Source organism: Misgurnus anguillicaudatus, chromosome 22 (genome assembly GCF_027580225.2).
Source record: "Misgurnus anguillicaudatus chromosome 22, ASM2758022v2, whole genome shotgun sequence".
NCBI lineage: Eukaryota > Metazoa > Chordata > Actinopteri > Cypriniformes > Cobitidae > Misgurnus > Misgurnus anguillicaudatus.
In genome coordinates this window covers 49,386,372-49,398,660 of record NC_073358.2, presented here as the reverse complement: position 1 = coordinate 49,398,660, position 12,289 = coordinate 49,386,372, and the positions used below count along the sequence as shown (strand labels likewise).

At 38.1% G+C, this 12,289-nt stretch overlaps 1 protein-coding gene across 2 annotated transcripts; it reads right to left on the bottom strand.

Moving 5' to 3' along the window:
• Positions 1 to 857: 857 nt before the first annotated feature.
• Positions 858 to 12,246, bottom strand: paip1 (poly(A) binding protein interacting protein 1). 2 transcript variants are annotated; one of them, XM_073861047.1, is made up of 12 exons: positions 12,109 to 12,246; positions 11,250 to 11,424; positions 9,537 to 9,673; positions 9,113 to 9,319; positions 7,432 to 7,544; positions 6,938 to 7,049; positions 4,528 to 4,653; positions 4,262 to 4,368; positions 4,005 to 4,122; positions 3,746 to 3,800; positions 3,474 to 3,552; positions 858 to 1,740 (listed from the first exon to the last, which is right to left on the bottom strand). In XM_073861047.1, the coding sequence occupies exons 2-12, from the start codon at positions 11,383 to 11,385 to the stop codon at positions 1,653 to 1,655; spliced, it is 1,278 nt and encodes a 425-aa protein (XP_073717148.1). In that variant the 5' UTR covers positions 11,386 to 11,424; positions 12,109 to 12,246; the 3' UTR covers positions 858 to 1,652. The 2 variants fall into 2 exon arrangements, with proteins under 2 accessions (XP_073717148.1, XP_073717147.1); XM_073861046.1 differs by lacking the exon at positions 12,109 to 12,246 and having other exon boundaries at positions 11,250 to 11,596.
• Positions 12,247 to 12,289: the final 43 nt, after the last annotated feature.

The window sequence follows — 12,289 nt, the reverse complement described above, 5'->3', positions numbered from 1 at the left end:
GATTGGACGAGTCTCTTCTTCTACGGCAATCACACCAACGCGCGCTCTAATACCGCCATCTTGCTGCAGAAACGTTACACTCTCATAAATAAAATTCGGGATGAGTAATTTTGTGCATTTTGACGCTTATTTAATTTTTTATTTTTAAATACAAGACATCTTTATCATAACTACTAGATTGTCAGCTTTCACAAAAGCAAAGCAACAGAATATAAGATGATAGTTACTGTTATACTGTAGTAGGCTACTCGTGATGTCAATATGTAAATTTGATGTTATCCCTTTACATAAAATGACTTATAAACTATCCTCATATTGGGTGTCATTATGCATAAAAGGTTAAATCACTCTTACAACTACAATGACCATTGCCACAACCACAAACATGTTCGCTATAATGCAGCTGTTTAAAGGGATAGTTCACATTAAAATCAAAATTCTGTCATTATTTACTCATCCTCATGTTGGTCTAAACCTGTATGAATTTCTTTTTTCTGAAGAACACAAAATTTTGATATATTTTGAAAAATGATGGCAAACACACAGCAGATATTGACCATTGACTTCCAAAGTAGGAAAACATATTTTGGAAGTATTGTGATAAATGATGAAGAAAATATTTTGATAAATGGTAAGCACACAGTTGACAGTACTCATTAAATTCCGTCATATTTTTTATTCCTACTACGGAAGTCTAAATCAGTATCTGCTGTGTTTACAACATGAGGATGAGTAAATGATGACAGATTTTTCATTTTAAAGTGAACTATCCCTTTGAGGACAGAAAGCTTATGCCAGCAGAGTCATTCATGTTCATTGGCATGTGAGTGCATAATAATAATCAAGAGATAATAAGATTGTTTTGAAAAAGATTTATTGCAGGCAAACAATGCAGTAAATAATATTTACAACTATATTAAAATAAACATTCCTTTATAAGGGATCTGTGAGATGTTAGTGATGATAATAGTTAAGAAAAATCACAGTGGTGATGAATCCGTGTGAACTCCTTAAACCGCGCAGAGCTTATTCTCAGCTATTTGACACTTGTGGAAACTTTATTCCTGCATTCAGAAAGCCAAAGTGACCATGAAGCAGGTTACTACTAATTCAAAATTAGTTTGCATTGGATCTCTGAAAGGAAGAGCATTCATAAACATTGTTATCTTTCCCACTGCGTTCTGTTAAGAATTTTGTATTCCAAACAGAACTGAAACAGACAAGCCTTAAGGATTGAAAACAAACAAACCAAGGTGACATTCCACATCTTCTACGATTACATCGATATTCAGGAAATAATTCGCAAACAAACCTCATACACTTTATGCTGCTACTCTTCGGCTTATATTAAAATCTCACCGCAAACGTTTTTTGGATGTCAGACGAATCAAAACACAAATAAAACGATAAACCTCACGAGCCACACGCTAAACCGGCTACCCGAAACTTGATGGTTTGATTGCCTTGCCAATTGTTATGTTACAATCAAACAATAAACTCTGCTATTATATCCAATGAAAGTGTAGACATGTAGTTCTTGTTGAGAAATCAAACAACTAAACAAACAAAACAAAACAAAAATCACCAAAAAACTTTTTGGCTCCGCCAACTCTGTAACATTCCCGCCGGTTGGGTGGTAACATCCACAGATCTCATTTCCTTTTATTCTCCGATTCCATACAAAATCTCTCAAACGCCTCCTCGATCTCAGGATCCATTTCGTCATCATCACCGTCAAAACTGCCACACAGAAACAATAACAAATTCACAAACAGGGTCACATATATTAAATGTATATATTTTTAGGGCTGTCAAAAGATTATTCGCGATTAATCGCATACAAAATAAAAGTTTGTGTTTGCATAATATATGTGTGTGTGTATCGTGTGTAATTATTATGTATATATAAACACACACGTACATTTAAGAAATTTAAAGAACATGTTATTTATGTATATGTTTTTTAAAGGAATAGTCTACTCATTTTCAATATTAAAATATGTTATTACCTTAACTAAAAATTGTTGATACATCCCTCTATCATCTGTGTGCGTGCACGTAAGTGCTGGAGCGCGCTGCGACGCTTCGATAGCATTTAGCTTAATCCCATTCATTCAATGGTACCATTTAGAGATAAAGTTAGAAGTGACCAAACACATCAACGTTTTTCCTATTTAAGACGAGTAGTTATACGAGCAAGTTTGGTGGTACAAAATAAAACGTAGCGCTTTTCTAAGCGGATTTAAAAGAGGAACTATATTTTATGGTGTAATAGCACTTTTGGGAGCACCTCGACTCGCCTGAAAAGTCCGCTCCCCTTCTCACTCTCATAATGGGAGAGGGAGGGTGTTACTGTGCCGAGTCGAAGTACTCCCAAAAGGTAATTAAGGTAATAACATATTTTAATATTGAAAATGAGTAGACTATTCCTTTAATTTATATATAAAATAAATACATACACACACACATGCATAATATTATTTTTTAAATATATATTTTTACATTTTTAAATATGTAAATGTTTCTTAAATACATACATGCATATGTGTGTATTTATATAAACAAAATAATTACACACAGTGCACACACATATATTATGCAAAAACTTCAATGAATCACAATAATCTTTTGACAGCCCTAATATTTATATAAGTCAAATTTCAAATTCTCTGACTTTCACTGACTAAAAAGCTGAATTTCCATGACCCGTGTCTGGGATGTCGTGAGCCTGGATAATGTAGCGTACACCGCAAGTTTATAAAAATGTAGCTTAAATGTGTGAAATTAATAATAAACAGTGCCAATAAACAGCTGTTCAAACTGTAGTCAGCAGAGGCTTTGACCCGGAAATAGTATTTCTCGCGTCAAGTTAACAAGCGGATTACATTTTGATAAATGGAAACTAAAATAAAAAAGCAACAAACGAAAATCCCTGATATTTAATGTCTGGAAAAGACCTTTTAAAATTCCATGATATTCCAGAAATTCAATGACCCCGTAAAATGCATACTATTTAAATGTATTTCTCTTTTTAATGCACTTTTTAATGTTGTGATAAGTGATCCAGTGTCCCAACTAGAGTAGATATATATAATATTGGATCATCATTATTAGAATTTTAATTATTTACTGTATATTAGAATATGAATATCTAAAAGTATATTATGCCTGTGAAATAACCCTAAAGTCACATGGATAGATGGATGGAGTTTTGTGTGGCAACTGGATGAAGACTATGCTGAATAAGACTGACGGATCTTGTTAAGCCCCCCTCTCTCCCTACACTGCTGACTTCACTAAAATGTGCTCTTTGACTCCGCCTACTCTTATTGTTAGGAGGACAATTCCTAAAGTCAATGCCACACTAACTGGTGCTACTGGAACAATCTGTTAGCTACTAAGTTTTCAGTACGCTAATACGGCTTTACCTGGATACTCTTGTAAAAAATCTTCAATAAAAAAAGTATACTTACGATTCAGCACCATTCTCTTCACATGCGTCAGGGAAATAATCTTCTCTGTCTAGAATCTCCTGATATTTCTCTGAATAGTCTGTAGTGACAAAAAGGGTTGAATCCCATCAAAAATATTGTTTGCATCATATTATACAGATATATAGAGACATCTTTCCACATTTAAGCAGATAGGACTTTAGTCTTGCATGACTGAAATAACTGCCTGGAGGTGTTGCAAACATGGGCGCCTAGTGGCGCGACTTCCCTAAAGGGACTTTGATGATACTCACCAGGATCGGCAGCTGTGAAAGGTTTCCCATCTGTTGTGTAAAAGGTTGGTTCATTCTGAGAAACAAAATCATAACATGTTCATATAGAAGTACTGTATATAAAAACTAACATCCATAACATTATGACATATGCCATTTGTAAAATATACTATCTGGCACCAATAATCGGATGAAGTGATATATATGTATTTAGTATTTATCCTGTTACTCAGTGACATATTCGGCAGTCAAAGCGAGAGCTATTTTTGCAAAACCTCACCATAAAGTAGTTTGGGTCGTTGTCAGGTGTAGCATCATACGAGACAGCAGCTGTGTGAACTCGCCCCCAGTTACTCGACTGCAACTCCACCAGCTTCAGCAGCATCTGTCTAACATCTCTACAGACACACATATAGACAAATATATGTGATATAGCTTTATGCACGCACAGTTTGATTTGGCAACTACCAAATAGGAGAGCAGACAGTGAAGATTATGCATGATGCCCACTTGCAAACAACTAGCAGATTCACTCACCTGCTACATTTGGCATCTAACAAAATCTCTTCAATTTTCTTGATGATGTCATTCATGTCTGATGTTTTTTTATCTTTCCATGTGTCCTCTAGAATCGAACCGCTCAGCTTTACAGTAAAAAAAAATGCATGTCAGCGTCAAGATATCCAACTAATTTACATCGTCTGCATTTTATTTTCATGACAGTGCCATTATTTTACTTCAGGACTACGATAAGCTACAATAAATATAAACTTTTTTTACTATAAAAGGGCAATATTTTGTACCTTGAGTAATTTGACAGCGCAGATTAGGTTTGGGTCGTCAGGGTGAGAGAATAGCGTGTTCAAAAGATCTTTTAGGGCTCCCAGCAAGACGTCAGCTCGCCCCGGTGTGCCTTTTTTACTTTTGACCTAGAGATAAATTACAACTGCATGAGCGCTGGATACTTGAGGTCATTTTATGTTATAGACCTCAGCAATGAGCTTTTCCACAGTGTCATCTGTCATTTCAATGGCGTGTGCCACTTCAATTCAAATAGATTTTATTGGATGTCAATGGTTTATCGTTCATCAGTTCGCTCAGAAACGAATCCAAATGATATCGTTCATTGTATCTTTATTGTTATAGTTGTGGTGCAACTTCGGTTTTCTCAATACCGTGTGTTCACACCAGCCGCGTTCGAGGCGTCAAATCCGCGTGTACCGTATCTAGTTTGCCGCTTGAACATTTTGAGTTTACTCGCTTCATTTGCGCGTGAAAGCCGCGCATTCTAATCATCGAGACATTCACGCGAACATTTGCGTCATGGGAGGGGCTTCTGCGACTCCGCTCGCTTTCTGTAATAACATCACTACTAGAGCAAGCTCCTGATTGGTTAACGCGGTGCGTTTTTCCGCCAAAGTTCAGATTTTTCAACTCACGCGTTTCTCAATGCTCAATTCCAGCCATTCGTGCGAAATTAGATGCGCAAATGAGGCGTAATTGTGTCTTCCGCGACATGCTAAACGCCTCATTTGAGCCACGAGACCTCCAGACACGCGTCTACTCATCTTCATATTGACTTAACATTGAAATCACTCACACTTGATGCCTCAGCCGCGGCTGGTCTGAATGCAGCATTAATATAAAAGCGTTTTTTAAAACTATTTTTAATAGTTATTGTTATAATGAGAACTGGCCTTTAGGCTTGATTACAGAATGCTATGACGTGACTAACCAATCAGAGTGCAGTATTCAAAAGACAGAAAAATTCAAGGACCTTTCAAGGACTTTCCAGGTCCAATACCCTCAAATTCAAGGACTAAATGTGGTGACACATTTCAAGTGAGAGCACAGTTACATTGTGTTTCCTTTTAAGATACATTGTTACAGTTCCCTTTCGAGGGAACTTGCGCTGCGTCACTGCGGTGACACTTTGGGGACGCCTCCAGGGGTAAGTGTGTCTGAATGTGTATATCAAATTTAACCAATGGTGAGGCTTAACAACAAAGACAGGGTGATGCGGTAGCGAGGAAGTATATCGCTATCTGAAATACTGCTAAAGACGGCGTTACAGGGACGCAGGAAGTATGGCAAAGGAGACGCAGCGTCTGGTTCCCTTCTAAGGGGACAACAGTTACATACGTAACCCGAGACGTTTTCATGTGTCAAACACAACTATGCAAAAAAGCATTTTGGTTTGAATCAACATTCACATACAGAAGATATAAGCATATAAAGCGAACAGTTTAGCACGTGTGCTTAAAAGGCTAGAAAAATATATTATCCTACACTACACAGGGAATAAAATTGATTTTTTTAACAGAAAACTAATTGCATAAAATAGATTCAAGCACTTTTAATGACCTGTATATATGTATGTATATTTTCAAAAACTTCCCAGGGCCTTGAATTATTTCTCCCAGAGGCTGTTTACACTTGGTATTAAGGTGCGTTTCGTCGATCGGATCACAAGTGGACGAGAGAGACACATTACGTTTACACCTGGTATTTAAATCCGTCTCTTTTGTCCACATTTGACCGCTTCTGTCCTGAATACTGTGAGGGGGTGGTCTGTGAGACGGTGGGCGAGTCTCTCTGCTGTCATTCAAACGCGAGCGGTAGTATGATGAGTTTATATGGACGCGAACTAATATTATGTCGGAGTCCGCCTGCTTGTTTAGCAAGTAAACTTGCTGCACAGGGTTTTTTACATGTTAGAGCGTTCTCTGAATTTTCAGCGCAATTGATGAAATAGGATCGCGCAACTTTCACACGCTTTCAAAACGAAACTACGGAGATCAGACGCTTTAGTTTTATCAATGAAAGGCTAAAAATAGCTCTTTTCACCGTCTGTTCACGCCAGAAGTGAGAAAAGACGTAAAACTTGTGTTTAGTACCTCAGATTAGATAAATGGGCGGAGAGAAGGCGGTCGCGTGTGGCTGTTCGAACACATTCAACCACATGTGCGTTCCGCAACTACAAAAGCGATCCGATCGAAAGTGGTTTCGACTACCTCTGAATGTGGTTGAAAGTGGTCGAAAGTGTGATCCGATCGATGAAAACGCATGTTAATGCCAAGTGTAAACAGCCTCCCAGATTCACACACTTTCAAGGATTTCCAGGTCCCGTGGGAACCCTCAAAGGAGCTGTGTAATATTCATGATTATGCTGTTTTTGTGCTAATGGATGAACAGCACGCGTTATGTACTGACCTCTAGGTTTAGGTAAAGTTCTCCTAGAAACAGCACATACGAATGAAACCTTTTCTGGGTGTCCTTGTCTCCCCTGACAGCTTGCTCTCTCTGGTTAAACTCTGTCTGACATCTGCACTCATAAACACAAATGAAAGAATAGAAGTTAGGCATAAATGAAACTGACCGAAAACATGAAACTGAAAGTAAAGGCAAAAGTTCATTAAGAAAGAGTGAAACCATCCAACATATTGAATGAGATCTTAAAACAGAGAATATCTCCAGATGTGAAAGTCAACATAAAGTGGATTTTATCCATTGGGAATTGACTGTATTGTGGTTTTGAGTATCTGTATGACATATTGTTTGAGGGATAAAAATGAAACTTATTATTTGTTGACAAACACAGACCAGGAACATGAATGTGGTCCATTTTATTCAACTTCTATTCACATTGCTAAATCTGAAAGTATGGTGAGGATGACTGACAGATGTGACAGCCAGTGGAGGTTTACCTTATTAGCAGCAGCTGACGGAAGTTCCCACTGGGTGGACTGAAGATGATGTGTTGGGACAGATGGTTAGAGAGTCGAGCCCCAGTATAAGCAAAGTTAGGGATGGTTGTGGACTGTGGAAAACAAATGCATTTCTTTTATAATTTTCATTACATTTAACACAACAACCTATGCCAACTGTAATTATGTTTTGACACAGTTACTTTAAAGGTGCCAAGAAAGCATTGAAATAATATGTTAAATGTTCTCTGATATCTACATAGAAGATATGTGGCTTTATTAAGTGCAAAAATTATCCAGATACCTTTAAAATGATGCAAAATTATCCTAATTTGAAATGGTCATGAATAATAATGTTGAGCTCTGCTCTGATTGGCTGTTTCTAAGAGCAGCTCCTTCAGTAGCTTTGTGTGTGTGTGTAAACAGACAAGATACAGATTTTGAGGAATAATCAACTGTTGGAGACCAGCTGCAGTAGAGGCGTCAAAATCGCGTCTACCGCGCCTAGTTTGCCGCTTGAACAGTTTATCATTACTCGCTTCATTCACGCGTGAAAGCCGCAAGTAAAAATCTAGTCATTGAGACATTCACACGGAAATTCACATCATGGGAGGGGCTTCTGCGACTCCGCTCGCTTTCTGTAATCACGTCACTACTAGAGCAAGCTCCTGATGGTTAACGTGCCGCGTTTTCCCGTCAAAGTACAAATTTTTTACTCACGCCTTTGCCGCGGCAACGCTCAATTCGCGCCATTCGTGCGAACTACACGCGTGAATGAGGCGGAATGACGTTTACCGCGCCGCGCTAAGCGCCTCATTCGCAGCGTGAGACCTCCAGATGCGCATCAACGCGTCTTCACATTGACTTAACATTGAAATCACTCGCGCTTGATGCCTCTACCGTGGCTGATTTAAACGCAGCATAACGTCAATAGTAGAACTTCAGCCTAAATGCTAGCATTAACTAGCATATAGCACTAACTCACAAAGCACAACTTTGTTTTAGCATTGTAACAACATTGTACTTAATTGAATGAGTAATTAAGTTATGTTAAGATTGGCCTGTTTTCCAGCTGTCTTTTTTATGCACAAGGTTGCAAAAAATTATGCAAAAACTAAAGGCACAAAATGTTATTTTGTCGATAGTAATCTACAGTTTTTTTTTATTTATTATTTTGTAAATAGACTGATGTAATTAGACTTAAAGACACAATTTGTAAGATCACTTGCACAATGTGATAATTTATGGAGTTGAATACATTCATTATACAAAGTTCCCAAGAATGTGTAAATCCAGAAAAATTCATATCTTAAATATCTCCTATCTTGTCTCCCCTGTAATTGTCGCCCTTTTAGTGACTTATTATCCACGCTATACTCCGTTTTCCGGTTATAAAAACTAGGGAGAAAAGCAGAAGTGGCGGTTATACAGCATTGAGATTGTGAATCTACTTGAAAAATGGGTGTTACATTGAAATTACAGATGCTCATGTGAACAAATATAGCAACCATATAAATATTGAGTAAATATTGAAAATAATCATATTTTTTAACAGTATTTTTTAGCTGTATCACTCGAGACTGTGCATTTTGTTAAGCTTTTACAATTCAAAAACAAAAAATAAATTGACACAAATAAAAATAATTATATCCTCTATTATTTGTTACCAATATAAGTTCACCTGTACATAGATGAGCTCAACCAACTCCTGCAGTGTTTCCTCTGTGGTGACCAAGCCGTTCAGTGTGTCAGTGATGTAATCGATTTCGGACTCGAAGGACCCCGGAGATGAGGCCAAATGGCTTACAAAATCATGCACGAAATCAGCCAGTGAGGCATCAGGATAGTAACTTTCAGGTCCATCTGAATACACATCATCCTGGTATGAATAAAAAAATTATCATAAGCATTTCATAAAACCACTTTGACCGATACATCTTCATAAAAGATTACAAAAACAGACTTTTGTTCATTGGAAAGTTTGCCCAGATTTACTGCGACTTGGGCCATGCAATAAAAAGTAATGAGAGTCAAATCTAATGTTACGGTTACGTTTAAAGCTCTTTAATGTTGATGGGGGGCCGTGTTGACTCATCCTGGTATGATGCATAGCCGCTTGGGATGAACTCTGCTGCTGCAGCGGACAGATTGGAGTTTTTGGCCAGTGAATCTGCAGTTTTTAAGGCAGTCCCACTATTGTTACTTTCCCGTACATTTGAAGTTATCTGAGACCCTCTGCCATCTAGAAGATAAAGCAATGAAGGTCCTTTTTAACTATGGTGATGTGTAAAGTTATGTCATGATGGAAATTATTTTTGGAGTGACTTGCATGATGTAGATGCAGAATTAACTACATTTAAATACCTCCATCAGGTTCTCTAGGTCATGTGATTTTTACTAGACTAGTCCAGTCAACCACTAAATACTGAATTTAATACTGATTTAAACACACTGATTTTATGTGTGCCTACAAAATAGTCATCAATCTATCTGTGTTAGGGCTGCACAATAAATTGCATGCGTTTTGTCTGCCTGTCTGTTTCTGTCTGACACATTATCTATCTATCTGTCTGTGTCTAACACAATATATGTCTGCCTTTCTGTCTTCCTTCCTACCTGTCTGTCTGTCACAATATCTATCTATCTGCCTATATATCCATCTGTCTGACACAATATATGCTTACCTATCTGTCTGTCGCGATATGTCTGCCTTTCTGTCTGTCTAACACATTACCTGTCTGCCTATCTACCTGTCTTTCTTATATATTTCTCTATCTAACACAATATATGTCTGCATATCTATTTGTCTGCAGGTCCATCTATCTGTCTTTCTGTTTGTTTGTTTGTTTGTCTGTCTTGTCTATCTGTATGTCTACCACATTATCTGTCTGTCTGTCCATCTGTCTAACACGATATATGCCTGCATATGTCTGTCTGTCTGTTCTGGTCTGTCTATCTCTGTCTAACACGATATCTTTATGTCTAGCTATGTGTCTGTCTGTCTAGCTATCTGTCTGTCTGACACAATATGTCTGCCTATCTACCTGTCTGTCTATCTCTGTCTAACATGATATCTTTCTGTCTCGCTATCTGCTGTCTGTCTGTCTGTCTATCACGATATGTCTGCCTATCTACCTGTCTGTCTTATAGATCCTTCTCTCTATCTAAAAAATATATGTCTGCATATCTATCTGTCTGCAGGTCCATCTATCTATTTACCTATCTATAACACGATATCTATCTGTCTGTCTGTCTGTCTATCTGTCTATCCATCTCTATCTAACACAATATATGCCTGCCTATATGTCTGTCTGTCTATCTACCTGTCTGTCTTATATATCAATCTCTGTCTAACACAATATGTCTGCATATCTATCTGTCTGCAGGTCTAGCTACTGTTTTCTGTCTGTCTGTCTGTCTGTCTGTCTGTCTGTCTGTCTATCTGTCTCTGTCTAACACGATATCTGTCTGCCTATCTGAGACAATATCTGTCTGTCTGTCCATCTATATACCTACCTACCTTTCTGCTTGTCTGTCTGTCTGACTATCTATCTATGTCTAACACGATATCTTTCTGCGTCAGACACAATGTGTCTATATCTCTAGTCATCTAATGTACACCCACACAGCCATAGGCACAAACTATTAACGACTTATATCACGTCTGCACGTGCGAATAAACCCAAATTCTCTCACATTTAAACCAAACAATATAGACAAATTAAAAATAATTAAAAACAGTTTGGACAATGCTTAGCAAAGCACTGCTTTCTGTACGTTATGTTTATATTAGCCGCTAGGCTAGCAGTGAAGTTTACCTGAGCTCGCGTCACCGATCGGTGGAGACGTGCGCGGCTGTCGCAGCGGTTCACCCGGGTTAAACGCTGAACTTCTGACTGAATTTCCAGTCTCAGATGAACGGGGCACTGACGGTGTGCTGTTGTTGTTATACATGATGATCCTTACCCGGATCTCACCGGTCCGATCCAAACTCTGGGTAAGGAGACACAAATAACTGCAAGGGTTTGATATATGGAGGCCGTTGAACGCTAAACAGACGCTTTAATCTCACGCCCTCCTTCTCACTTTCATGTTTACTATTTCTGTTTTTGGCATCTAGCCCCCTGTAGGACACCCTGATCACTTCCTCTGTCACTCTCCACATACACCAGCTGATCGGAACACTGCCATCTGCTGGATGCAGAGGTGTCGTGAAATGTTTTATAAAAGCCTTTGGATTTTTTGGAGGGACACTGACATTGTACGAAACCCACAATCTTCCTTTTTTTATATATCTTTATATATAAAATGTATAATCTAATGCTCTTGCAACCCAACACCACCTGTCAGTCACGAGTAATTGATGACAATCGTTGGTTATCATGATAGAAGACTAAATCTCTGCAATTTGGATAACACTTGACTTTTTACAGTAAGGTTGTATTTGTTAACACAAGTTAATTAATTAGCTAACACGAACTAACATTGAGATCCCTCAATATAAACCAGGCTGAGGCTGAGCCAAAAAAGTTGCGCCACTAGGCAGCGGCAATCTTATTTCAGTCATGATTATGGAAGACTCAAGTCATCTACTTGAAGTTGAAACGACATACATATCTAAAATCACAAATAAACAACATATTTCTGATCAACAATTAAATCTGACATCAACTGTACCTTAACTTTTGTTTCGCAACCTTAAATTGAGCTTAAAAACACTTTTTTCGAGGTCGTTCCAGCTACTGCGCATGCGCACAGGTGGGCGATCGCCTCACAATCATCAGTCAGTCGTTATCGATTAATGATTGGTTGTTTAACCTTGGAAGGCGGGACCAAATCGGTCATATAATCGCTCACA